General features: G+C 42.8%; 4 protein-coding genes and 1 long non-coding RNA gene across 7 annotated transcripts; 4 read left to right on the top strand and 1 right to left on the bottom strand.

Annotated features, from left to right (window-relative positions):
• Positions 1-45: 45 nt before the first annotated feature.
• LOC130384800 (proteoglycan 4-like) lies at positions 46-2,623 on the top strand. 2 transcript variants are annotated; one of them, XM_056593152.1, is made up of 3 exons: positions 46-136; positions 633-717; positions 821-2,623. In XM_056593152.1, the coding sequence occupies exons 2-3, from the start codon at positions 649-651 to the stop codon at positions 2,165-2,167; spliced, it is 1,416 nt and encodes a 471-aa protein (XP_056449127.1). In that variant the 5' UTR covers positions 46-136; positions 633-648; the 3' UTR covers positions 2,168-2,623. The 2 variants fall into 2 exon arrangements, with proteins under 2 accessions (XP_056449127.1, XP_056449128.1); XM_056593153.1 differs by having other exon boundaries at positions 636-717.
• On the bottom strand, positions 1,663-8,917 carry rchy1 (ring finger and CHY zinc finger domain containing 1). The gene is made up of 9 exons (XM_056593154.1): positions 8,808-8,917; positions 7,744-7,863; positions 7,485-7,600; positions 5,443-5,521; positions 5,283-5,327; positions 5,104-5,162; positions 4,830-4,859; positions 4,522-4,642; positions 1,663-4,150 (listed from the first exon to the last, which is right to left on the bottom strand). Exons 1-9 carry the CDS (start codon positions 8,898-8,900, stop codon positions 3,851-3,853), a joined length of 963 nt encoding a protein of 320 aa, XP_056449129.1. The 5' UTR covers positions 8,901-8,917; the 3' UTR covers positions 1,663-3,850.
• A 3,955-nt stretch (positions 8,918-12,872) lies between these two features.
• kcnv2b (potassium channel, subfamily V, member 2b) lies at positions 12,873-15,088 on the top strand. The gene is made up of 2 exons (XM_056592406.1): positions 12,873-14,222; positions 14,816-15,088. Exons 1-2 carry the CDS (start codon positions 12,873-12,875, stop codon positions 15,086-15,088), a joined length of 1,623 nt encoding a protein of 540 aa, XP_056448381.1.
• An 808-nt stretch (positions 15,089-15,896) lies between these two features.
• On the top strand, positions 15,897-17,537 carry LOC130384470 (uncharacterized). Its single transcript, XR_008895877.1, has 4 exons — positions 15,897-15,991; positions 16,321-16,375; positions 16,650-16,748; positions 17,213-17,537. It is a non-coding gene; the product is annotated as an uncharacterized LOC130384470 (long non-coding RNA).
• A 1,648-nt stretch (positions 17,538-19,185) lies between these two features.
• LOC130384434 (purpurin) lies at positions 19,186-22,841 on the top strand. Of its 2 annotated transcripts, XM_056592618.1 has the most exons (6): positions 19,186-19,687; positions 19,939-20,053; positions 20,429-20,565; positions 20,860-20,972; positions 21,722-21,934; positions 22,495-22,841. In XM_056592618.1, exons 2-6 carry the CDS (start codon positions 19,940-19,942, stop codon positions 22,503-22,505), a joined length of 588 nt encoding a protein of 195 aa, XP_056448593.1. In that variant the 5' UTR covers positions 19,186-19,687; position 19,939; the 3' UTR covers positions 22,506-22,841. The 2 variants fall into 2 exon arrangements, with proteins under 2 accessions (XP_056448593.1, XP_056448594.1); XM_056592619.1 differs by lacking the exons at positions 19,186-19,687; positions 19,939-20,053 and adding an exon at positions 20,070-20,126.
• Positions 22,842-22,965: the final 124 nt, after the last annotated feature.

The raw sequence follows: 22,965 nt of genomic DNA on the forward strand, positions 1-22,965 counted from the left end.
ATATAAGGAGAGGAGCCATTCAGATTGGTAGTACCAGACTGTTAGTGTAAAGCAAACTGGGGAAACTAAGCTGAAGTATTTTTGTGCTACTAGAGGGGCTTTATGCCAGCAGGATAAAACGATAAAAGATATAAAGGTAAGCTCAATGCAATTTATATTCAAGTCATGAAAGGTTCAATCTTATTTTGCTTTTCTGAGTACATGGGACAAGACAGATCAATGCTTTCATTGTTACTTGGTGTGGAAATAATTTGATTTATAAATACATGTATGTTTAAGTGCTTACATTTAGTTAATTTCTCTTCACTTTATGCAACATTACATCGCTTTTGGCTCTGGTATGTTAAGGCATAATTGATGGCATCATTTACTGATTAACTGATTATCAGCAATGTTACATTTAGTTAACTGGATCCCTAGTTGTATTCCCCATACCAATTTTTTGTTTGATTTGTATTATGCAGGTAATAATTCATTAATACAGATAACTAAAGGAACTAACATGAAACATAAAGAGATACTAGCAGTAGAAGAAAAGCACTTTGGGCCAGACCAACAAGTTGAAGAGAGAACATTTTCAAGCAGGATGGTTCATCTGGCATTATAACATAAGCACTGTTTAATTCTTTCAGCAGACAAGAGACTACCATGTCGTTTCAAAGGACCTTGTTTTGCGTTTTCTTCATTTTCTACATTAGTGTAGTGGTTTCCAAACCTGTAAGTAAAGATTTAATTTGATATATTTCTCAAATGCATGAAGCAATCAAGGCTTTTGTCTTGTGTCCAGTATTGTAAACCGTTGTCCTCACTTCCAACCCAGGTGAAAGAAGGGTCTGAATCAGAGTCTAGTGACTCCGTGTCAGACGAGGAAGCAGAGAGCTCTCTGGAGCAGACCGAGCCAGAGCAGGAGGAGCAAGAGCAGCCGGAGCCTGAGGGGCCAGAGCAGCCCCTGCCAGAGATGCCCCAGCCAGAGCTGGAGGGGCCAGAGCAGCCCCTGCCAGAGATGCCCCAGCCAGAGCCTGAGGGGCCAGAACAGCCCCTGCCAGAGATGCCCCAGCCAGAGCTGGAGGGGACAGAGCAGCCCCTGCCAGAGATGCCCCAGCCAGAGCTGGAGGGGACAGAGCAGCCCCTGCCAGAGATGCCCCAGCCAGAGCCGGTAGGGCTAGAGCTGCCCCAGCCGGAGCTGCCCGAGCCAGAGCTGCCCACGCCGGAGCCGGTAGCACTAGAGCTGCCCCAGCCAGAACAGCCCCAGCCGGAGCTGCCCGAGCCAGAGCTGCCCACGCCAGAGCCGGTAGCACTAGAGCAGCCCCTGCCAGAACAGCCCCAGCCGGAGATGCTAGAACCAGAGCTGTCCCAGACAGCGATGTGCCAGCCGGAACAACCCCACCCGGAGCCGCCCGAGCAAGGGCAGCCCCAGCCGGGGCAGTGCCATCCAGAACAGCCCCAGCCGGAGCAGCCTCAGCCTCCCCAGACAGAGCAGGCAAAGCTGGAGCAGCCCACGCCGTGGCATTGCCATCCGGAGCAGGCAGAGCTAGAGCAGCCCCAGCCAGAGCCGCACATGCCGGAGGAGCCCCAGCCGGAACAGCCCCAGCCAGGGTTGGGAGAGCCAGTGACCACAAACGCCCAGGAAGATATTGACCCCCTCTGGAGCGAATCCCCGCTGCCTGAATCTCGGACTGGCACTCCTCTCAGCTCACACCTGCCTGCCACTCCCTCGGCTCTGCCTGAGATCGCAAGCCTACCGACCTCTACCGGGATCCCCGACCTGATGATGCCCCCACCGGATAGTTATCCTACACATGACCCTTTTGGGGAAGCTGTCACTCAGAGCATGCCAAATACAGATCCCATTAATGCGGACAATGAATATGCAGTGCCCGAAGTCGCAGCCTCAAATAGACACGCGTGTACAGAGACGGGATCCGTCGCTGGAGACGTTGGCGCCGGAGAAGATCCGCTACATGTTACCATATTCCCCCCGGACACTGCTACACCCTTCCCACACGTTACCATGTCAACGTCTTCGCCACACTTCCACACCCCCCAACAGCCAATGCCAGTCTCGTGTGCCGAGGCAGCCGCAGGCATTCCCATCTGTTTCACTATCCACTATCCACCATGCAAAGCAGAAGCAACAGAAGCAGGGCCACTTAGAGGGGATGTCTAACCGTTGGTGGGAAACAGATGTAAATCGTATGTTTACTATTGGATTCTCCCGTTCACTTTTTATCGCCACTGTTTTGAGTTTTATAGTGAAATTTGTAAGGCAATTTTAGCTAGTGTACACATTAGCTGAAACTTGTTTTAAATTTCATGTTATGGAACTGAAACCTTGTGAGAAGAAACACTGATTCGATTTAACAGTTTTACCGTGATACAATTTATCAAAAACTGACTTGAATAACGATAAAGGAATGAGTTTGATCCTATGGTTTTTGGTGCTGTTGCTTCCTTCAATCTGTTCTTTTTATTTGAATTGTATACGTGAATGCATGTTTATGAGCAATCAAAAAAATGATTGCAGTTCAATTAGTTGTGCTTCAATATTAAAGAAATCATAGTAAACACTGCCTGGATTTTCTTATTAATCGCATGAGTTTATTTTTGTCATGTTAAACCATAAATCCTCTGAATAATTTGACAAACGATTAAAAAACAAATCAAGGTCTGATGGTTGAAGCATAGAAGTTGATAAGACACTTCCACCACACACTACACACTGACCGTGTGTAGTTGCAAAACATCACGTCAACTAAGTAAACTGAATTTTGCAACAGGAGTATACAGAGAAGTCCCATTCTCCATTCACTGTGTCACGTCTCCATGCTTAAAGTGTAAGAAACATAAAAAAAATAGTTCAGCCTCCAGCACAAAACAAGTGCAAACCAATAAAGGATAGCACAAAGATTTCACTCATCATTTGAAAGAGGACCCTGAAACAGAAACTGCAAGTGTGTGTTAGGGGGCCACTCACACTAGGGCCGCAGCCCCGGGCCCGAGCTCATTTGCATACTAAAGTCTAGAACGTTTGGCTAGTGTGACCACGCCCTCCGTATTCCAGCACGGAACAGCCCCTTGGCCACGGCACACTCGGGAGAGGTGTGCCGTGGCCAAAGTACAGATGCTAATGAGATGACACTTGCGGATACGCAACGTGAGCTGGATGACGTAGTCCTTGCGCGACACTTCTTTCTTTATAGGTCCATGCCCTTCTTCCCAGCAACAATCATTTTAAACAATGGCGGCGAGCGGTTCACGAGTGGGTTTACGTTGGTGCGATAGTGAATTCGAGTGTTTACTTGAAATTTGGGCCGACGACAGCATTCAGTCGCAGCTGGACACCACTCTAGGTGATGACGTATTTATCGTATTACGACGTGATGACGTATGCATGAAGGAGCAATCGTGCCCAGGCCACGGCCTTTGGGAGCAGTGTGACCACGGGCCAGCGGGGGGGGAGTGGGGAGGGGGGGAATCGTGCTGAATCTTCCTGCAGCACGGAACAGGCAAACAGCCCTAGTGTGAGTGTGCCCTTATTCAGCCATGACTTCTCAGATCGTTCCTCATTATGGTCAAAAACTTCAAATTTACAGTCAGAGAAATCCCCCATTGAACACTTGATCATGCAGAGAACAGAGTGCAACAGTACCAGAGTGTTGAAAGTGTTATTCTAAGACGTAGCACAGAAGCGCAACAGTGAGGAGAGTGGGATTCATAATGGGGGAGAAGTTTAATCTGGAGGAGGAGTTGAAGGTGATTTCAGTTTCATGTGTCTGGGAAAAGTTCATGTGTCTGGGGAGGGGGTAACGGTCGGGGGGAGGGGTTTAATGGTGGCGGGGGGGGGTGCAGGTTACTGGGCTGGCGCTTCCTCTGCGGCTTCCTCTTCGGCCTCGGCGTCCATCCACTCATCGCTGTCACTGTCCGGTTCAAACTCAAGGGGTTCACCTCCTTCTACCTCCTCCTGCTGCTCCTGCGGCTCCCCATCGGGGCCCGCCTCCTCCGCCCCCTCCCCCTGCTGTTCTTGAGGGGGTGCTGGAGGCTGGATGAGGCCTCCGTCCTGCGCCGTGTTGTAGGAGCCGCAGCCGGTGCACTTCATCCCCAGCACGTGGAAGGCCACCGTGCAGTGAGCCTGGCAGTCGTTGCAGATGATCTGCAAGCAGACGGGCAGAGGTGATGTCAACGGGAGGCCCAGCAACACGGGAGCTCCTGTACCACGGGGGGACGTGGCAAGATAACATCCGAATACACCTTGGGGGTTTTTAATGAGAGCAATCTGGAGCTGAAAACTGTCTGCTCTACCATCACATCACACCATTTATTTGTGTGCATAAAGGTAAGAAGGTCAAATATTTCACTTGCATTGTCCCTTTGCTCAAGGCCTTCAAATTGAATGCATCCCAATCCTGCTTTGGATTCTACCGATGGTGTAAGAACCCAAGCTAAAACCATGTTGAGCCTTCGTCGACTGCATCACAGCCACTTCGAGCCAAGTCTCAACTGACAAAAAAGATGTGTACTGACCTTGACGGTGGCGTCCTGGTACTCTGTGGGCATTGGGGACAGGGCGATCTCTTTGTCGATGTGCTCCCAGTGGGTGCCCATTTCCCAGGCCGAGTGCATGCAAAGAGGACAGCGGTACGCTCTGGCCAAAAATATGACAGCTTTTATCAGATCATTATTATCCCAGTGGTACACACTGACACAAAATATAACAAATGGAAAAAATGACATGAGAGATCAATAATGTTGTTTATTTGATCAATGTATAGTTATTCACCGATAATAATGCATATCTATCTAGTGAAATATGAATCCTTCAAAAGACTTACCCGGTTTTGATCATGTCATCGAAGCATGTCCTAAAAAGAAAATATCGTAAACTTATTTAATAAGGGTTGTTGATCTGAAGATAATCTTTCGTAACCAACTGTTATTTCAGGTATGCCATACAAGAAACACCATATGGGGACGTATTCCCTTATTAAAAGGATTTCTTTCCCATTTCTATCATATTTAAATTGTTTACATTATTTATATCTCTCACTAAATTAAGTCGAACACTTTATCATCTCAATGAAATATTGACAACCAAACAGCGTGTACTTGTGTAGAAGGTGACCGCATGGAAGAACTTGAGCTCCGATTCTTGAAGTGTGGATATCCTTAGAAATTAAGTACAAAGATATTTAATTCAAGGGTTATGGTTCATTCAAACCAAACCAAAAACCAAATCCCCTCTTTGAGATGTGAATATACAGATCATAGGTAGAATATAAACCTACCTCCATGCACACTGGGCAGTTCTGCCGAGAAACATTTTCAACGCACTAAAGTAAACGATAAAAGAGCAGTAAAAATTAACATTAAGAGTTGATGAAACAAAATAATCAAGGATTATTGATGATTATTCTTGGCATTATAAAGATGAAGGCTTAAACTGACCTTGTGGTTTCCTCTCATGCTACTGACGAGACAAAGATTACACTTGTCACAATGGAAGTACTTCTCTCTGGGTCCTATCCTGCAGGGTTCAAAACAAGACATGGATGAGGCTGCAACAGGCTGCTAGGGTAGGCACCCTGTAGCGGGGTTCCAGTCAGACCATCTAGTCCTATGCTACATGTTATTTCTTTGAATTTATTTGCAATTTCTACACGTTATGTCTTTCAACCCACTTTCCCTCTTCTTAAGTGTCTTTCCCCTGAATGCATACGAGTGCCTTGATTTGGAAAGGTGATTTATTTCCTGGTATAACAATGAAATATATTTAGACATATTTATTTAAATGCTAAAAACATGACTGCACTTAGTAGTTAATCCAGTATCCCCGTTTGGGGCTTTTCAGAGCGCGCTTACATCCGGTTTGGGGGAGGGAGGGTGGGGGCTGGAACTGGTATTATGGCCCATTGGGGCAGAGGAGTCTTTTGGTGGGTGAGAAAGAGAAAGAGAAAGAGAGAGTGTGTGCGTGTGTGTGTGAGTGAAAAGTGAGTCACCCTAAAGTGAGTGAGTTAACAGGTGGGGTTAATCTGTGCCTAAGGTCTGGTGTGGGCCCGACTACGGGACCCAGGAGGAGAGAAGGAATACGTGGCAATATTAAATACCAGGCGTGCGGTGGGGCTATATGGTGGCATGACTTGGTGTGTGGATAAACATCAGGGCCATCAGAGAGATGTTGAAAGTCCAGACAGGAGATGGGGTACAGGATGAGGTATTATGGTCCGAGGGGTCAGGGGGCTGTGTGTGTGTGTGTGTGTCTGTGTATATTTTGATATGAAAAAAAACATAATTATCCGTATAGTGACACATATACGGGTTATATCCATATGTGGTAAATGTGGTTTCACCAACGGTCCAGAGGGAAACGTGTTTATAAAAAGCCACACATTTTAAAAAGACAGATCTCACAGATGACCAACTATTATGAAACTATGTTACTATTCTATTACCGGTAATTAAGACAGCTTTTATCAGTCACTACTATTTTTAGGGATATTAACTTGCTGTTTTGCAAAATTAAATGTGAATGACACCTTGGAGGAGGGAGGGGGCGTTTAATTATTTGGTAGGTCTGTCTGATACGGGGTCTCCAAGGAATAAGCAATGAACAGCTGTTGGGGATCTGAACAACGTGGGGCCGGGACCAGCAGTTGTAAGCTATTAAAACATACATAAAGAATATATGTATATCTATTCTTTGTGTCTCATCACTATCACTACATAGAAAACCGGATGGGTTTCTTTGGCCACAACTATGGCTGTGAATATTGCTACAAGAGCATTGCGCACCCCGCTGTACCATAAATGTCCATTATTCGGTAATGTGTGTCTACAGTTTATGTTGTTAGGTGCAATGATCATGACAAGTGGCATATTTAGGGGGTTAAGGAATAGAGTACAAGATTAATAGTCCTTGAATTTTTCAAAGAAGCGATATGGGAGCTAGTGTGTGTGCGTGTGTGTGTGTGTGTGCGTGTGTGTTGGTGTGTGTGTGTATGAAATTTAATTACAGGTACTCAAATAAGAATAACACAATCACAAAATAATGTATTTGTGGACGGTATATAGTGTAAGTTTGGAGTTGTTTGTGTATTTATTATGGAATCAACTACAACTATGTTCTGCAGATAAATCTGTCTGTCTCTCATCCCAGAGGGCCAGAGCCTCCTGGGATAATGGATGTGAAAAAAGTAATGTATGATGAACACTATGGGGAACCGGAGGAAAAGGTACCGCATGACACGAGATAAAGACTATTCTTAACAAGAACATAATAATCATTAGCCTGCACCCATTTATTTTTAACCGTAAGCTAACTATTTTCTTACAATGACATTTGTTTTGCACAAAGTATCTAATTTCTCAGATCTATTGTCTTGTGAATACTCTGATGTAAGCGCGCTCTGAAAAGCCCCAAACGGGGATACTGGATTAACTACTGCACTTCATTTTGCTTCTTTCAGATATGTATTAATACTGCTGCTTACCGGCATATGCCGCATGGCTGACAGTGATACTGTTTTTTATCTTTGTCGAACAGATGGCATATGTCACAGTAATACTCGCCAAACTCGGCATTACACTGTTGGCAGGTCTGTTGGGCCTAGAAAGAGCATAACACATGATCAACCATCGGTCTGCAGTGCACATTCAGTTTTGATGACGATATAGCATTTCAACAACGACAGGCAGCCATAGATTTGATGTTCTTAAACATAACATGAATCCCGAGGCCACTAGCCCTACCTGTTGCACTGTCAGGCAGTCAGAGCATTGCACCTCTGTCACGTTAAAGCGATCCATCTGGTGGTTCTCCTCGGCATCGTGGCAGAGTCTGCAGACATACAGTTTGCCACAGCATGGCGCCTAGGAGAAGACGTGAAAGAAAAGCAAAGGGGCCTCAACATCACATACATATTGGGGGAGGGAGAATAGAGTCCTTGACATTTTTATGTAATGGCTAGTCTTATGAGGATTTCAGGCAATGGCAAATGGTTAGTAAAAGGTTAATTGATGTTGGTCAGTTAGACTTGAAAGATGTTGTGAAAATCAAGAAGCCATCTACTTTCAAAATGTCAATAAACTAACTTTTAGTGAAGTACACTTGAGAGTCACGGTTAGTTAGCCACCTTAAAACGCAAATGGCAGGCTGGCCTCTATAAGGAGGAAGGAGGAATTCAAAGTGCAAACTGTCCATGATGTGCGGCATTGAATTACGGCTAGACCTGCACGTTGGTCTTTAATTCGTGCTTTGCGTATAAGGATGTCTTTTAAGTCCCTACACCTGCCGGGTGGAGGTCTCATCCGAGGTGATACAATCCACAACGTGTCGGCTTCTGTCACTGTTTTGGTAAAGGCTGTTGTCAAACACGGTAGTCTAGTCTGTTGTCGTGGTATCACCTCCTGCAGAAGCCACACTGTACAGAGTACTAAGCGACCATGGTTCAAGTCAAGTTACCAAAACATTGACAGTCTCAAGAGATATTTTATGGATTTAATCATTTGTTTCGCTTCGAAATAACCAGATACCACGACGGGCAACGAAAGGACATCCATGCAGACCCTTGGCATATGTTAAAAGACCACTGCTACCCAAGAAAGATGGTAGAAACACGTTTCATACACACTTAACTTATAAGTTTACAAGATTTTCAATGGAAACACCTTGCGACCCAAAGGACTGCGTATTATTATTATACACCGACGTTTTTGGTCACAAATGGGTCTAAATGTAGCCATACATTAAGCCATGTGATAAGTAGCAAGCTGTTTTACGGAAAATGTTATGCACAATTCTGAAATATTCTCACTTTTAACAAGCAGCTGCGGACGTAATGTTCACATCCAGGAGGGGAAGCCATTCTTGTTCTTCTTCTTAGTGTTTGTGTCGGTTGAAACAACATTTCGGTGCGTTATCGCCACCGCCTGGACAGACGGTGAGAATAAACCAAAATAATAAACATAACTAACCATAACTTCAATTCGATGGATCAATGTTGTTATTTTAACAAACTCATGTTGTTGAAAGTTAAAGCACTCATGGTGGTTTAGTAAATATTTTACTACTATTACGTACTTCGCTTCTCAGTTATTTTATTACTGCTCTTTGATCTCTATATTTTATAAATTAAATTTAATAAATTTAACAATAGTATGTTAAATTATTTCTTTCAGCTCGTGGTGCACCTCGTCCCCTTCGGATGCTTTTTTCAAATAAAAGAAATGCTATTTGATTTATTAAATTGCTCATCCCTTAATTTTCTTATCCTAATCGCTCTGCCATTTGTTTTTACTATTTCTCTTTATAAGACTTTTGGTTTCTGCTTAACTGAAGTCTGGTCTACTTTGGTTGAATTTTTTCCCCATTTATTAGCGTTTTAATTTCCACTATCTAACCACCAATACTGGATCCGATGTATTGTTAACTACTATCCCCATCCTCTGGATTCTGGACAGTGATTTTAAAATGTCATGCAACCTATCTTGCCTGATTGACCTGATAAGACTGTATACTCTTCCATACTGCACATGGATCCGAACAAATCAAAGTATGAAGTGATCTAACTTCCTCTAATGCTAGGCTTATGGCAATCATCTTCCCATACTGATAGGATTACTTGTGATTTATTTTTTCATTTTGAAATTAAATTCTTGTACAACATGATGACCTTTCCACTTTATTCCTCTTTTGACCCATACGTAAACACATTAAGGGATACATAATATATACAATTCATGGCATTATCTATTTTCCCCTCCATATCTTTAGCGGCATCAAGTAATTCTATGACTTCTCCACACAATGGCAGAGGCCATGGTGGTTAGGCAGGATATACAATGGTTGTGCTATATTAGTCCCTGACAACCCTATTTCAAACGCCTCCTTCTCCCACACCCATCCAAAATATTTTATCATTCTCTATCTCCCAACTTGGCTCTTTCCTATTGTTTAGATGAACATTATGCACTTCTATATTAACCAAATGAAAGTTGTTTCCTTGACATTTCTAACGACAATTCCCCTCATCTTATCTGCATGGCTGTCACTCGGAGAGTTTTATGTGAAGCACAGCTAATCCTGAAGGCCTAGGCTTCAATGTCATCTAGTTTTTCTTAAGTCTGGTGTTTGCAGACTAGCTGATTGTCCAAATGCCACCTACCCAAATTGTCCAATTGACAAATTGTGTGATCTCATGAGGCAAATATAAATTGCACGTCTATCTACTCCCCACTCCCCACTCGGTCCCAGACCAAATCTCATCTGTATTGTTTTCCTTCTTTGAGTTAAAACCACATCCCAAAGAATTTAAATCCGGTCATCAGTTCCAACTCTCTTCGGTTTAGTTTCAGCTCCATCTTGGTCTCATCTTCCTAAAGAATAAACGTTCAGGGACGCTCGAAGTAATTCACAGTTGGGGGGGGGTTAGAAATACACCATAAGGCCAACTTGTGAATGTGCTTCATTGAATCACACATGAAATACCAGTATTTCTCAGAATATGTCTTTAATTAAGACCTCAAATATTTAATTGCACGCACAAGGTACTGATATTATGCATTAGACAGTGTTATGAACAAGTAACATAGTGCTAGCCTAGTTGATGACGTCCAGAGTAGAACACTTTAAACGGTCGTTATGCTGTGTTTGTGGTACTACATTTTGTGAATCAAATCATGCTTGTGACATTTATAGTCAAATATGTTGTTTGAGTTATGTAAATAAAATGACAATAGTATAATAATAGTCTGATATATTTATGTATTTATTTATTTATTTCCACGGGGGTTTTTGCATTTCACATTCAGCCTCTCGCCACCAGGGGGGGCTGCAGCCCAGCCCCCCCACTTCCAGCGTCCATGTAAACGTTGTGTCTTTCTGCTGAACATCTAAGTCCACTTCTCACAGACGAGACCACATTAGGATGTACTCCAATTATTGCATCTTGAATGTAGGCAAATCACTGCCTCACGTTTTTTTCTTTTAAATGCCATTGAAATTAGTTTTTGAAAAGTAGACACCTTTGAATTTATAACTTGCTATAATATTACATTTAAATATACAAATTCGTGGACTTCTAAAATTCAAAACATCTTGAAAGTGATTTGCTTCAGTTTAAATCTGTGTTTGGGTTCTGCCGTTTATAGATAGTATGAGATATGTATGTGCATCAACAAGGATTATAGCCAGATGTCCTCTATGCCTTGTGGCTCCCACTGTTTCCACATGCTGATTATAACCTACATTCTTGATCTACTAAGCTGCTTTCTGGAGAATTAGCTCTGCAAATCTTGCAAACAATTGTTCCTGACAGAACAGTAGAGTTTGGTGGAGGAGGAGTTAAATCCAGAAATTGGGAAAACATAGAAATTGTAGATAGTGTATACAGGGGGACACTGTAAATCGACGAGATTAGAAAAATAATAAACGGTGTCAACTGTTGCAAATATTTCTTGAAATAAAGAAGTGTATTAAAATAGCTGCCCGAACCATTACAAATTAAGCCGTTTTTTGTACATTTAAAGAAATAAATAATAAAAAATCTATATTTTTAATTTAATGTGAAAATAACCCCTATTAAAAACATGATTTTGGGGGAATGGCATTATAACTGCCATGAAGAGCGGGTCAATTCGCACTGGGGCCACCCATGCTCAGAGTACCCTCCAAATGCTATATTATTATACATAAAATGAGGATAGATTAAACATAATTAGGAATTCCCATTTCTATCATACATTATACTGAACAGACTGCAGCTCTCTTTAAAAGGTATGTTTCTGTTGAGGCTGGCAGAAGCCCTGGGTGGAGGCGAGTCGTAAGCAGGTAAAGTTGGCTATGGTCTGTGGGCTGTGTCTGGCCCAAGAGAGGGTGAGTGAAGGTTAGTCACACACTCTGTTCCCGCCCCCATCTGATACTGGATTATCTTTAATCAGCATATCAATAATCTGTCCTATCCTAAGAGGATTCCAGCCTCACGCAACATTATGCAATGCATTAACCAATGGTTCACATTCTAAAAATGAATATGTGTATGAATAGGTTTCTGGTCACATTAATATCTTCCAGAATCAAGAATGGGACTGTAACTTTACCCCTAAATGTTAGTGCTCTTGATTACTGGATGACTCTGTCCATTGATTCCTTTATCACTACCTCCACAATAGGAAACAGGTTTACACATAATGCCTTCATTCTGTTTAATGTGGCTACCCATTGGGTTTCCTTCATGTTGTTCATGTTTGCCAAACCCGAAATACATTTAGAAATATGCTGTAAAATGTCCATATGCTTGATGTCCATTAATGTTGTGTTTCTACTTAAACTAAAAATCCATGGCATTATAAGATATGCAGTGGTATTTCTCCATAATACCACTCCAAGATGACTTCCTTTAAATAATCTACAGGGATTAAAAAATAGATTAATGACTAACAGCACAGTGCCAGAGACTTTATATTACACACATCAAACACATTAGAGGACCATTGACAGTTGTTGACTGCTGTTCTAATAATAACTCAATTTAATACAACTACTATTTGAGCATTCAATTGACGACCAGTTCATATAAAACACAACTTCAAAATGGGACATTATTGAAGTTGTGTCGACGTATACCTTGAGTTGTGCCACACGGCTGTGCGTCACATGCTCGAGGGAACCGGGCGGAGGATAATGGTACTTAGACATCCTGTAAGCAGGCCGATCCTCCCAGTCAGCAACATTAACAGGGCCACGATGCATCCAGCTCCTGCCCTCCATCCACACATAAGGGAGGGAAAGTATTAGCCAATGGTAATGCCGACGGGGTTCCGTGCTGCACTGTCTGCTGTGTAACCCTGGAAAAGGGGAGGACAGCGGGCGGGCATCAGACATGGGTAGCACGGCCAAGATGGTCAACCTTTGGAACAGGAGACAGAGCCTTTTCCCCAACTACAAAGTCTCAGGGGATTACGACAATCGACGGCCGTCGACGGACAGCGTTGGGCCGCTGGTCAAGGGGAGCTCCGTGAAGTCATGGAGGTCCATGCAGGACCTGAGCCGGGACATCTACGACATCTACGCAGAGTACGCAGACTACGAGGAGGACGAGGTGGACAAGGATGAGAACCTGTTCTTTAGCTCCTCGAGACACGCCCCAAAGAAAAACTACATGATCAACATCAACGTGGGCGGCAAGCCGTACCAGATAGCCTACAGGATGGCCGCCAAGTACCCCAAGACCCGGATAGGAAGACTGGCCACCTACACGGACCACAACATGAAGCTGGACCTGTGCGACGACTACACCGTCACCAACGACGAGTACTTCTTTGACCGGGACCCGGATGTCTTCTTCAGCATCTTCAACTTTTACCGGACGGGTGTGCTGTGGATCAAGGATGAGCTGTGCCCCCGCAACTTCCTGGAGGAGATCAACTACTGGGGGGTGCGGATCAAGAACACCCACCGCTGCTGCCGCATATCCTTCGAGGAGCGGCAGGACGACCTGAACGACCAGCTGAAGATCCAACGGGAGCTGGAGGCCGAGGTGGAGATCGAGGAGAACGAGGAGCTCTTCCAGGACATGTTCCTGGGCCACTTTCGCCGGGTCATCTGGAACCTGATGGAGAAGCCCTTCTCCTCGGTGCTGGCCAAGCTCATGGCCGTGGCCTCCAGCATGTTTGTGCTGATCTCCCTGGTGGCCATGACCCTGAACACCGTAGAGGACATGCAGTACAGGACCCCCACGGGGACGCTCAGCGGGAGGACCTACTGCGAGCACGTGGAGTCCATGTGCATCGCCTTCTTCACCATGGAGTACCTGCTGCGCCTGATGTCAACGCCGGACCTGGAGTCCTTCTGCAGGAGCATGCTCAACACGGTGGACCTTGTCGCCATCCTGCCGCAGTACCTGCAGCTGGTGCTGGAGTTCTTCGACAACGAGGAGAACTACATGAAGCACGAGGCCGACATGCAGGCGGTGCGGCAGGTGGGCAAGCTGGGCCAAGTGCTGCGCATCATGAGGCTGATGCGCATCTTCCGCATCCTCAAGCTGGCCCGCCACTCCACGGGCCTGCGGGCGTTCGGCTTCACCCTGCGCCAGTGCTACCAGCAGGTGGGCTGCCTCTTCCTCTTCATCGCCATGGGCATCTTCAGCTTCTCCGCCATGGTGTACACCGTGGAACACGACATGCCCCAGACCAACTTCACCAGCATCCCTGCAGCGTGGTGGTGGGCGGCGGTAAGGACACAAGACAAAGATACTCTAACCCTAACCCTTCATTCACTTCTCTGTTGTCGTCTCTGTTTGAAAGCAAATGACAGTAGGTTAAGTTACATTCACTAGATAGGTCATTGATGATGGTTAAAGATGCCCCGGAATCCAACCCAGTTCATCAGCTCACATCACATCAAACAAATCTAAGGGAACACAGGGCACTTGGGTGAATTTGTACAAAATTGGGTAGGCCAGGAGCATCCATGAGGTAAAGAGGGTACAGGGGGGAATAGAGACAGAGAGGAGCTCCGGGTCTCTCGAGGCAGAATAGAGAGGAAGGAAGGGGATGTAGTGGTTGGTCCTGTTGTGTTCAGGGTGGCCTAGTGGGCAATAAGTTGACTCCTAGCTGAAGGGTTCTTGGTTTAAAACCCAAGGTCGTCACCTTCGTACCTGTCGTCATCCTTCAGCGAGATGCCTAACCCAAAACCTGCCCCTTAATGACCTGTATCTGAAATCAATGTAAAACACTCACTTTGTATGCACGCATCTTCTGAGGGACTCATAGCAACAAGTGACAAAAACAAAACTTAATCACAACACTCCTCTCTCTTTCTCAGGTCAGTATCTCCACGGTGGGCTATGGAGATATCTACCCAGAGACCATCCTGGGGCGCCTCTTTGCGTTTATCTGCATCTCCTTTGGGATTATCCTCAACGGCCTGCCCATATCTATCCTTTTCAACAAGTTCTCAGACTACTACGCTAAGCTCAAGACCAACGAGTACACAGCTAACATGAAGAACCGAGGAAAGGTTAGGTTCGCCAAAAGGACAGCGAGAATAGTAAACCTTTGTTGTCGTGGAACAAGGGTTGGAGAGGTTGATACTTGATTTTTGTTGCATCATTTCATATATTTTGTTATGAATTTCGCCCAATAGGTATACGTTATTTGTGTAGCCCAATGTCTCCTTTACGTTGCAATGTGATGGGCTTGATTTTTCAGCTGAATAAAGAAAAGTAAATCTGACCAAAAAACGAGGTATATTTTTACAAATATTGTGCTTGCTAGTTTTGTTAGCTGAATTAGAGAAACTTTGCATGTGGCCTCTCTTGTATCACATCCATAATTTACAACGGAACATTAAAAGGTGATATGTTGGGGCTTGACCTCATAATGCTGTGTATACAATAAATTGCTGTGTTATTATTACTTATTATTTTGTTTGTTTCTTAACTACACGGGTGTTTTTGTAATTAAATATAACTACAAGTTTCTTAATTGACATATAATACACATGATTTCATACAAAAAAACGGTGAATTCACATAAACTAACTTTGCGCAGTCACAAGTATTTTGTGATTAGTTAATGTACGCCTATAAAGAAGTATATTCGTGCATGGTAATTCATTTCTTGATATAAATACTTTTTAATACATGTTGGGTTAGGGTTTTGACACGATAAAAAAATTGGCCTATATGAATAAATACAGACAATTTATCCTCTTGTAACTGGAAATCTACTGCCCTCTCCTGGAAGACTACAGGTCGTGCAGAATCGAAATTACGGAAAAAAATCTTTTGAAAAAATACGTCAAATATATATTTCCTTCCAAGCTGAGAATTTCGTTTGGTAAATAAATTTAATTTATATATAAAATATTACCATTACATATTTACGTCACTGTCTCCCACAATCCCTAGCGCCGGTAAAGTGACCTCTGTAGTGCACAAACCGGTATTTGCAAACTGAAGCTATGGCTCCTCCCGTCGCTGTATCTCCACTGATCAAGGTTTGACTTTTATTGCTTACCAACCTTAATCGGTTGTATGACACTCTAACCTGCTGTCTAATTGCACCGAGATCGTCTTTGATGAGCGATAGCTATATACCCAGCTATTGCTAATGTTATTATGCTATCAATGTGAACCAGTAAGCTAACTGTGGACGAGCATGAAACATGCAGCACAAAAACAACGATACAACAAATACATTACAGTATTGAACTGTGTTATAAGAGATTTAAATGCGTGCGTTGAATAAAGATATTTCAAACAGCTTCAAACATAAATCAATCGTGAACAAGAATGTGGTTAATTAACATGTAATATGTGTCCGTAGACCGCCAGGTATTCAGCATTAATTGCTGGGATCATCTATGGAAAAAGGAGATATGGTGAGTAACTCCAGATGCAAGTGACAAATGTCCAAAACAATTGCATTTAAAACGTATAAGAATCTAACCATCTGATTGGATGAATGGATTTGTTTTCTCAAACGTCCAATGCAAATAGTTATTTTTGTTTAGAATCAAATAAAAGTTTCTTTCTGGCTATGCCTGATACAGTTCATTGATCCTGTTATGTACTTTGGTACAGTACTTGAGGTCAGTACTGAAAAGGAAAACAAGGGTTTTGCTTATTGTACATCTTGTCCTTTCTCCTTCTCAGATGAACTGAAGCCCATTGCTGCAGAGGAGAGGAGGGTTGAGGAGGAGGAGAAAAAAGTCAGGGAGGAGAAGGAGCGCATCGCCAAGGCGATTGCCGAAGGTAGTCTCTTGCTTTCTCTCTACACCCGTGACATTGGATTTATGATAATTTGAGTGTATGAGCTGCTGTATAGTTCAAATCGATATTAATGTGATGGTTTCAAGCAAAGCTAGTGTGTTGCCCTGCATGATTTGTAGTGTACTAGACATGGCATAATACATTTATGTGTGTGTGTGTGTGTGTGTGTGTGTGTGTGTGTGTGTGTGTGTGTGTGTGTGTGTGTGTGTGTGTGTGTGTGTGTGTGTGTGTGTGTGTGTGTCTAATGCCAATCTAACAATTCCACTAACCTTAAATTATTTAGAGAAATCTTTCATTTTAGAAACGTGGTCATTTAGCTCTTCTATTTTTGGTTGATGTAGCTTCTCAGATTTCGCTGGTCTGACATTTTTGTTTCATAAACAAGTCACTTTGAAACTTGAAAAGTGGCTATTAAATGTAATGAATGTCTCTTCTTTTGCTTTCAGCCTCTGAAGAAACCATCCTGAAGTAAAAGCTCTGGACCTGAATGTAGTCTATGTGTACAGATCCTCACAACCTTGTGCAATCCCCCTTCCCTCGCTCATGCTCGCTTGCTTTGGAACACCAGGTCACACCGTCTCCACTCCCCAGTTTGTAGACTCTCACTGTATCTCTTCTGACTTCGTGGCTACCCTCCTAAATACCATACTTGTATAAAATGCGCTGTTACATTACAAATGCATTTGTTAACTTGGGTTATTCGTATATATTTAAATATTGATATTAAAGTTTGATTATGAACACAAAACCAGAATATTACCCTCTTGTATGAATGGAACTTTTTCTTTCCCCAGTGTTTTATGTTAATTTACTATGCCAAGCAACCAAAAGCATTGACATATTACATTTATTTTTGATAGGAGAATGTTATATTACATATATTTGCAAACTGTCAATGATACTGAATGTGTCATTCCTGTGCTATTTGGGATTGGTTACTCAAATAAGAAACATTAGGCTTATTATATTATTTATACATTCAGCAAATATAAAAGTCCACACTTTCAGCACAAGTCACAGGGGTAAAATTAAGACCCTCCCGGTTTGAAGGCGGGAGACCTTCGGAATTAAAAACTCAATAACCACTGTCCAACTTTAACCGGCTCCAACATTATGAAACCACCATCGATTAGCAGTGACTAGATATGTCCAGGTTATTTGAAGCTACGAGCTTGTTAAAATGTTACATGGTGCGACTTTTAATTTATCACGCCAATTATTGGGCAGCCAGGAAGACACCTGCTTTCTTTAAGAAAGCTTTCTTAAGTGTAATACTTGATATGACCTTGTACTTAAGAAGTCTGTTCTCCACAACATGGCCGGTTAAGATGTCTGAGAGAGAAAGGCAACCCAAATATAGGCTAGGTCTATATTTAGTCAGCTTTCCTCACTTTGCTCACACAAAATTTAGTATTACATAGAACTGCATATGGTGACCGTGATTAACAACAAGTTTTTTTTAATATAATGTATCCACAACACACTTTTTATAGATTTAAGTCTAAATGTCATCTACACTTAAATCCCCTTTACAAATTAATTGCAGTTTTTAATTGCAATGTATATACGACAGTAGGCTTAATTTACACACGTCTCACTATGTATATAGCCGTACACATAGTTCCTATTGTAATCCATACATTATCAAAAGTATAATTCCGACCTGATAGCGGGGTTTAAATCTCTGTATTTAGCTACCTTTCACGTAACTTGCTTCAGTTGTCTGGGATTATAAACTGAAACACTAGACTGCTCTCTGTCACCTGGACAACAGGGGTGAGGGGGTATTTGTACCGTATTTGTATGGCCAATACAGAGAAGCTCAGGCGGTGCTTCCTGCTGTGCCTTACTCTGTGCTCCCCTGCCCCAGCATGCTAACATGCCCACAACAGAGTATAACAGACTACTATCACAAGCTCTCAGTGGAAAACTAGAACTCTTATTTCACAAAAAAAACTGTCAAAGGAGCAGGAAAAGTTAGCATTTCACTGCTAGTTGAAACATGTCTGACTTTGAATGTGACTTATACAACTTGTACTTGAACTTGAGAGAGGGTTAGGTAACTCCAGATGAATACTAAATGGTAAATAGCAAGAAACAAGAAATAACTATTATGGTTCTGTTGAAAGAATATGTGAAATACGTTGAAAGAAACTACAAAGCATATAACATTAGATTGTCAGAGGAATATTTCTGCTCCAGGCCACATAACAATTCTCTTTCTGTTAAACTGGCCTACAACATACCAGCCAGATAGTTCCCTCATCTTTCAGACTATGAAAGTAGAGAGCGTCATTTCACTGGCCTAAAAGTATATAAATATTATATAATATAAGTATATAAAAAACACATTAATTAGGTTGATAGTTACAGTGATCAAATACCAAGTTTCATCACATATACATAATTTACTCCATATATTTATGCCTTCTGGACAGGCTATGCTACAGTATATAATAATGTAACATTATTTTGTAATTTAAATAATTTGAAGAAACAAACATTATTAAGTCTGTCTGGAAAGTATTTGACCGAATGTAACTGGCTTACGCAGCCATGTAACATCCACCTAAATACACCTGTGGTTGTGTCATGTAAACAAGGGTGAGTGTATGGCATGCGCAGGTCAACTCATTAACCTGAACACAGCTATTATTGTTATGTACAGCCCTGCAGTCATTACATAAAGCCTATACTGCTGTATGCAAAGGCTCCCACAGATTACAGTGAGGATTTGCTTTAATTGGATCAGTGATAGACTTAAACTCTGCATTTAGTTGCAAGATGTGAAAACAAACAGGTGGGCTTGTCTGTTGTCTAGGCTATAAAGGCTCCCTCTTGGTGTTTACAGGGGCATTCTCTACAGAGACATTTTGACAGCGAACAACGTTTGGAGATCTACTACCTTTCTACAGCTCCATGTAAGTTGGCTTGGACATTATGTCTGGAGATTGGTGGCTTGCAGCAGCCTCGTTTTTATCCTTACTTTTGTAAAGACTAACATATGTATGAAATCCTAAATGGGAAAGCAATTTAAAGCAATACCAACAATACTGGGACTACATTTCCAAATCATTCCTTTACCAGACCCTTAACTAAATTTGTATTATTGTAAGCGTTGATTTTCAATAAATATATGAATATAATTATATTTGTGCTTTCCATCACCCAGAATGGACTTCCAAATGTTGTCTCTGTTGATGGTGGTGCTGGCCTGCGTGGAGCAGAGCCTGGCCTCCTGTGTGGTGGAGAGTTTCACCGTGAAAGAAGACTTCGACCCCAAGAGAGTGAGTCAACAGAACACAGATAGACCTAGACCATAATTACTGCATTATCAGTGATATCATGTTTATACCTCTGGTATAGTCATTGAAACATTTACATAATATGTTAAAATCTTATTTATAGTACCCAAATAATATATAGATCAATTTTAGTAGTTTTAGTAGTTTAGTAGTTCTAACAAGTAGTTTAACAATTTTTATTTTCTGAAATTTTCTTAAACTTTTTAATTGATTTACCATGTGGTTATTTTGCTGTGACCACTAAATGTACCGTCTGAGATTAACAAAGTTAACTTGTATCCTTAGTGACAAAACGAGGAGAAATATACATCGTACTCACTGTGCCGTCTTGTAAACCCTGGTGTTTCTGTGCGGCAGTACGCAGGGAAGTGGTACGCTTTGCAGAAGAAGGATCCGGAAGGTCTTTTCCTCGAGGACAACATCTCAGCCGAGTACACCATCGGGGACGACGGGTCCATGGTCGCCGCCTCAAGGGGCAGAGTCACCCTGTTTGGGTGAGTTTTCAAAGTTTCTAGAATGATAACTTGCATATAATTGATTCAAGTTAAAGTGCAACACAATGGCATTTAGAAGGAGGTTTGGCTATAGATCATTTGATGAGTCAGTTGGACTTATTTTTAAACATTGGAGAATAGCTAAAAAAGGACATGGGTTCAACAGTTTATCTCCTTGTGCAATTCGTCTTAAAGTATATCCTGCCAGAGTTTCCTTACACCATGGGTCAGACAGCTTATGTCCGACAGACAGTATATGTTAGACTGACGGTCTTCTGCCTGAAACTACTTAAGGTTCTGGGTGGTGTGTGCCGACATGGCAGCCCAGTACTCCGTTCCCGACCCCACCACCCCCGGCAAGATGTTCATGAACTACCAGGGCCTGGCCAGCTACCTGTCCAGTGGAGGTGAGCCACAGTCCAATCACCACTCATGCTGAAGGTGTCGCCTAGCAACAACCCTGGTGGTGGCACCGCACCTGAGGTCACGGTGGGGTTGCTGACTTATAAGCTGTAGATATGTGTGTGTGACCAAAAAGACACGCGCACGCACACACACACACACACACACACACACACACACACACACACACACACACACACACACACACACACACACACACACACACACACACACACACACACACACACACACACACACACACACACACATTAATGTCTTTCCTGCTGCAGTAGGGTGTTACTCTTTCGGTATCCCACAATTTACATTAAAAATGGATTATGGTTCCGTACATTTGGTACCAATTTCACAATCACGTCCGTTGTGTGCTTAGAAAGGAGGTGTGGTAAATGATGGCATGAAAGCATAGTGAAGTTAACCAAGAGTATAGATTTGAAATAGTAATTTCAATGAATCGCAAAAATCTAAAACATACAAAGGATAAAATAAGACAAACAGGGAAATAAATAAACCAAAGAAAATAATTTTGGGGAAACAATTCCGAAATGATAGAAGATTGAAATGTGACCCTATTATTTTTCTTAAACTCCTGTTCTGCTGACAATTTGCACAAAATAATCCTATATCTGTTTTCCATGCCAGTATGTTTTAGGCTCACTTAGTATTTTTTTATTTTCAACGCCTTGTAGACACATCTCACACACAACCACACAGACTAATTGATATTCCTCTCTAGGTGACAACTACTGGGTGATCGACACGGACTACGACAACTACGCCATCACCTACGCCTGCCGCACGCTGAAGGAGGACGGGAGCTGTGATGACGGCTACTCCCTGATCTTCTCCCGTAACCCCCGCGGCATGCCCCCGCCCATCCAGAGGCTCGTGAGGCAGAAGCAGGAGGAGCTCTGCATGGTGGGACAGTACTCGCCCGTCCTGCAGTCCGGTACGTTTACATCACCTGCCACACCACTGGCCCCTCTGCCACACCACAGGCCCCTCTGCAACACCACAGGGCCCTGTACCACACCACAGGCCCCGGCTCCGGGACTGCAGCTGGATGCTACTGCATTAGAAGAACACACACTGGACTTCCACACAAAGAACTGAAAATAATTCATTTAATTTACTAAAGGGCAAGTTTGAAAAGTTCAAGTCGATTGGTAATTACAAGCAATCTTAAAACGACCCTTAAGTGAGTTGGGAGTGTCCACCCAGATGTATGATGTCTAGATCAGCCAACCAGACGATCTCTGGGTAGCCTGGGAGATTGAACTGTAAAGCATGCATCTGGGGGGAACCTTTACAGGTGTATTTTGGTTCAGTGTTACCTGGCTGCTTGTTTGGTCGCCAGAATGTTGATTTTAATGGCTCATCAACGTCACACCTGATGGTGATGTCGGGATCATTTAAGAAACAACCAAGACGACATTCTACAATACGATACGATACAAATAATAGAACTGAACCTATATAAACCGTTCCCCTCTTGTGTCTTCTCAACAGGAGCTTGCTAAACTCATCCAAGCCCAAGGTTTTCCAGTGAACTCCTGCATTGTGCTGGACTGCTCTACCTGCGGGGGCCATGGTCTTCTCAAAAAAAAACGTGGATTGTACGAGTGACCAGTATTTCTTTAACACCGACCGTGATGATATCTGAATGTATACACTTATGCAGTACAAGTACAATACTATCTCCCCTCAGTAAAAAAAACAACATTCTCAATGTTTATCAGTGTAATGCCAAATACAATAACTACAAATAGGAAAGAATCCTTTACAGTATCGCCACATTATTGAGGAACACCTTCCTTGTTTCATCAGTTTGTTTTGGTGACAATAAATTTTACAGAAAAAACAAGTCTTCGGTGGATGTCATTCTCTTTTATTGTGCAAGAACATGCAGTCGTTATTTCAGAAAGAACATGTTCCAAATACCCGAAATCTAAAAACAGAATGCAAAAAGGTGCTTACATT

This window comes from Gadus chalcogrammus, chromosome 6 (assembly GCF_026213295.1).
Source record: "Gadus chalcogrammus isolate NIFS_2021 chromosome 6, NIFS_Gcha_1.0, whole genome shotgun sequence".
Taxonomy (NCBI): Eukaryota; Metazoa; Chordata; class Actinopteri; order Gadiformes; family Gadidae; genus Gadus; species Gadus chalcogrammus.

Coding starts and splice junctions, on each gene's coding strand:
- kcnv2b (XM_056592406.1), top strand. CDS start 12,873: ATGGGTAGCACGGCCAAGATGGTCAACCTTTGGAACAGGAGACAGAGC. Junction 14,223..14,815: donor CAGCGTGGTGGTGGGCGGCG/GTAAGGACACAA, acceptor TCTCTTTCTCAG/GTCAGTATCTCCACGGTGGG.
- LOC130384800 (XM_056593152.1), top strand. CDS start 649: ATGTCGTTTCAAAGGACCTTGTTTTGCGTTTTCTTCATTTTCTACATT. Junction 718..820: donor GTGTAGTGGTTTCCAAACCT/GTAAGTAAAGAT, acceptor CTTCCAACCCAG/GTGAAAGAAGGGTCTGAATC.
- LOC130384434 (XM_056592618.1), top strand. CDS start 19,940: ATGGACTTCCAAATGTTGTCTCTGTTGATGGTGGTGCTGGCCTGCGTG. Junction 20,566..20,859: donor GGCAGAGTCACCCTGTTTGG/GTGAGTTTTCAA, acceptor AAACTACTTAAG/GTTCTGGGTGGTGTGTGCCG. Junction 20,973..21,721: donor CAGCTACCTGTCCAGTGGAG/GTGAGCCACAGT, acceptor ATTCCTCTCTAG/GTGACAACTACTGGGTGATC.
- rchy1 (XM_056593154.1), bottom strand. CDS start 8,900: ATGTTGTTTCAACCGACACAAACACTAAGAAGAAGAACAAGAATGGCT. Junction 5,328..5,442: donor GCATGAGAGGAAACCACAAG/GTCAGTTTAAGC, acceptor CGTTTACTTTAG/TGCGTTGAAAATGTTTCTCG. Junction 5,163..5,282: donor ACTGCCCAGTGTGCATGGAG/GTAGGTTTATAT, acceptor TTAATTTCTAAG/GATATCCACACTTCAAGAAT.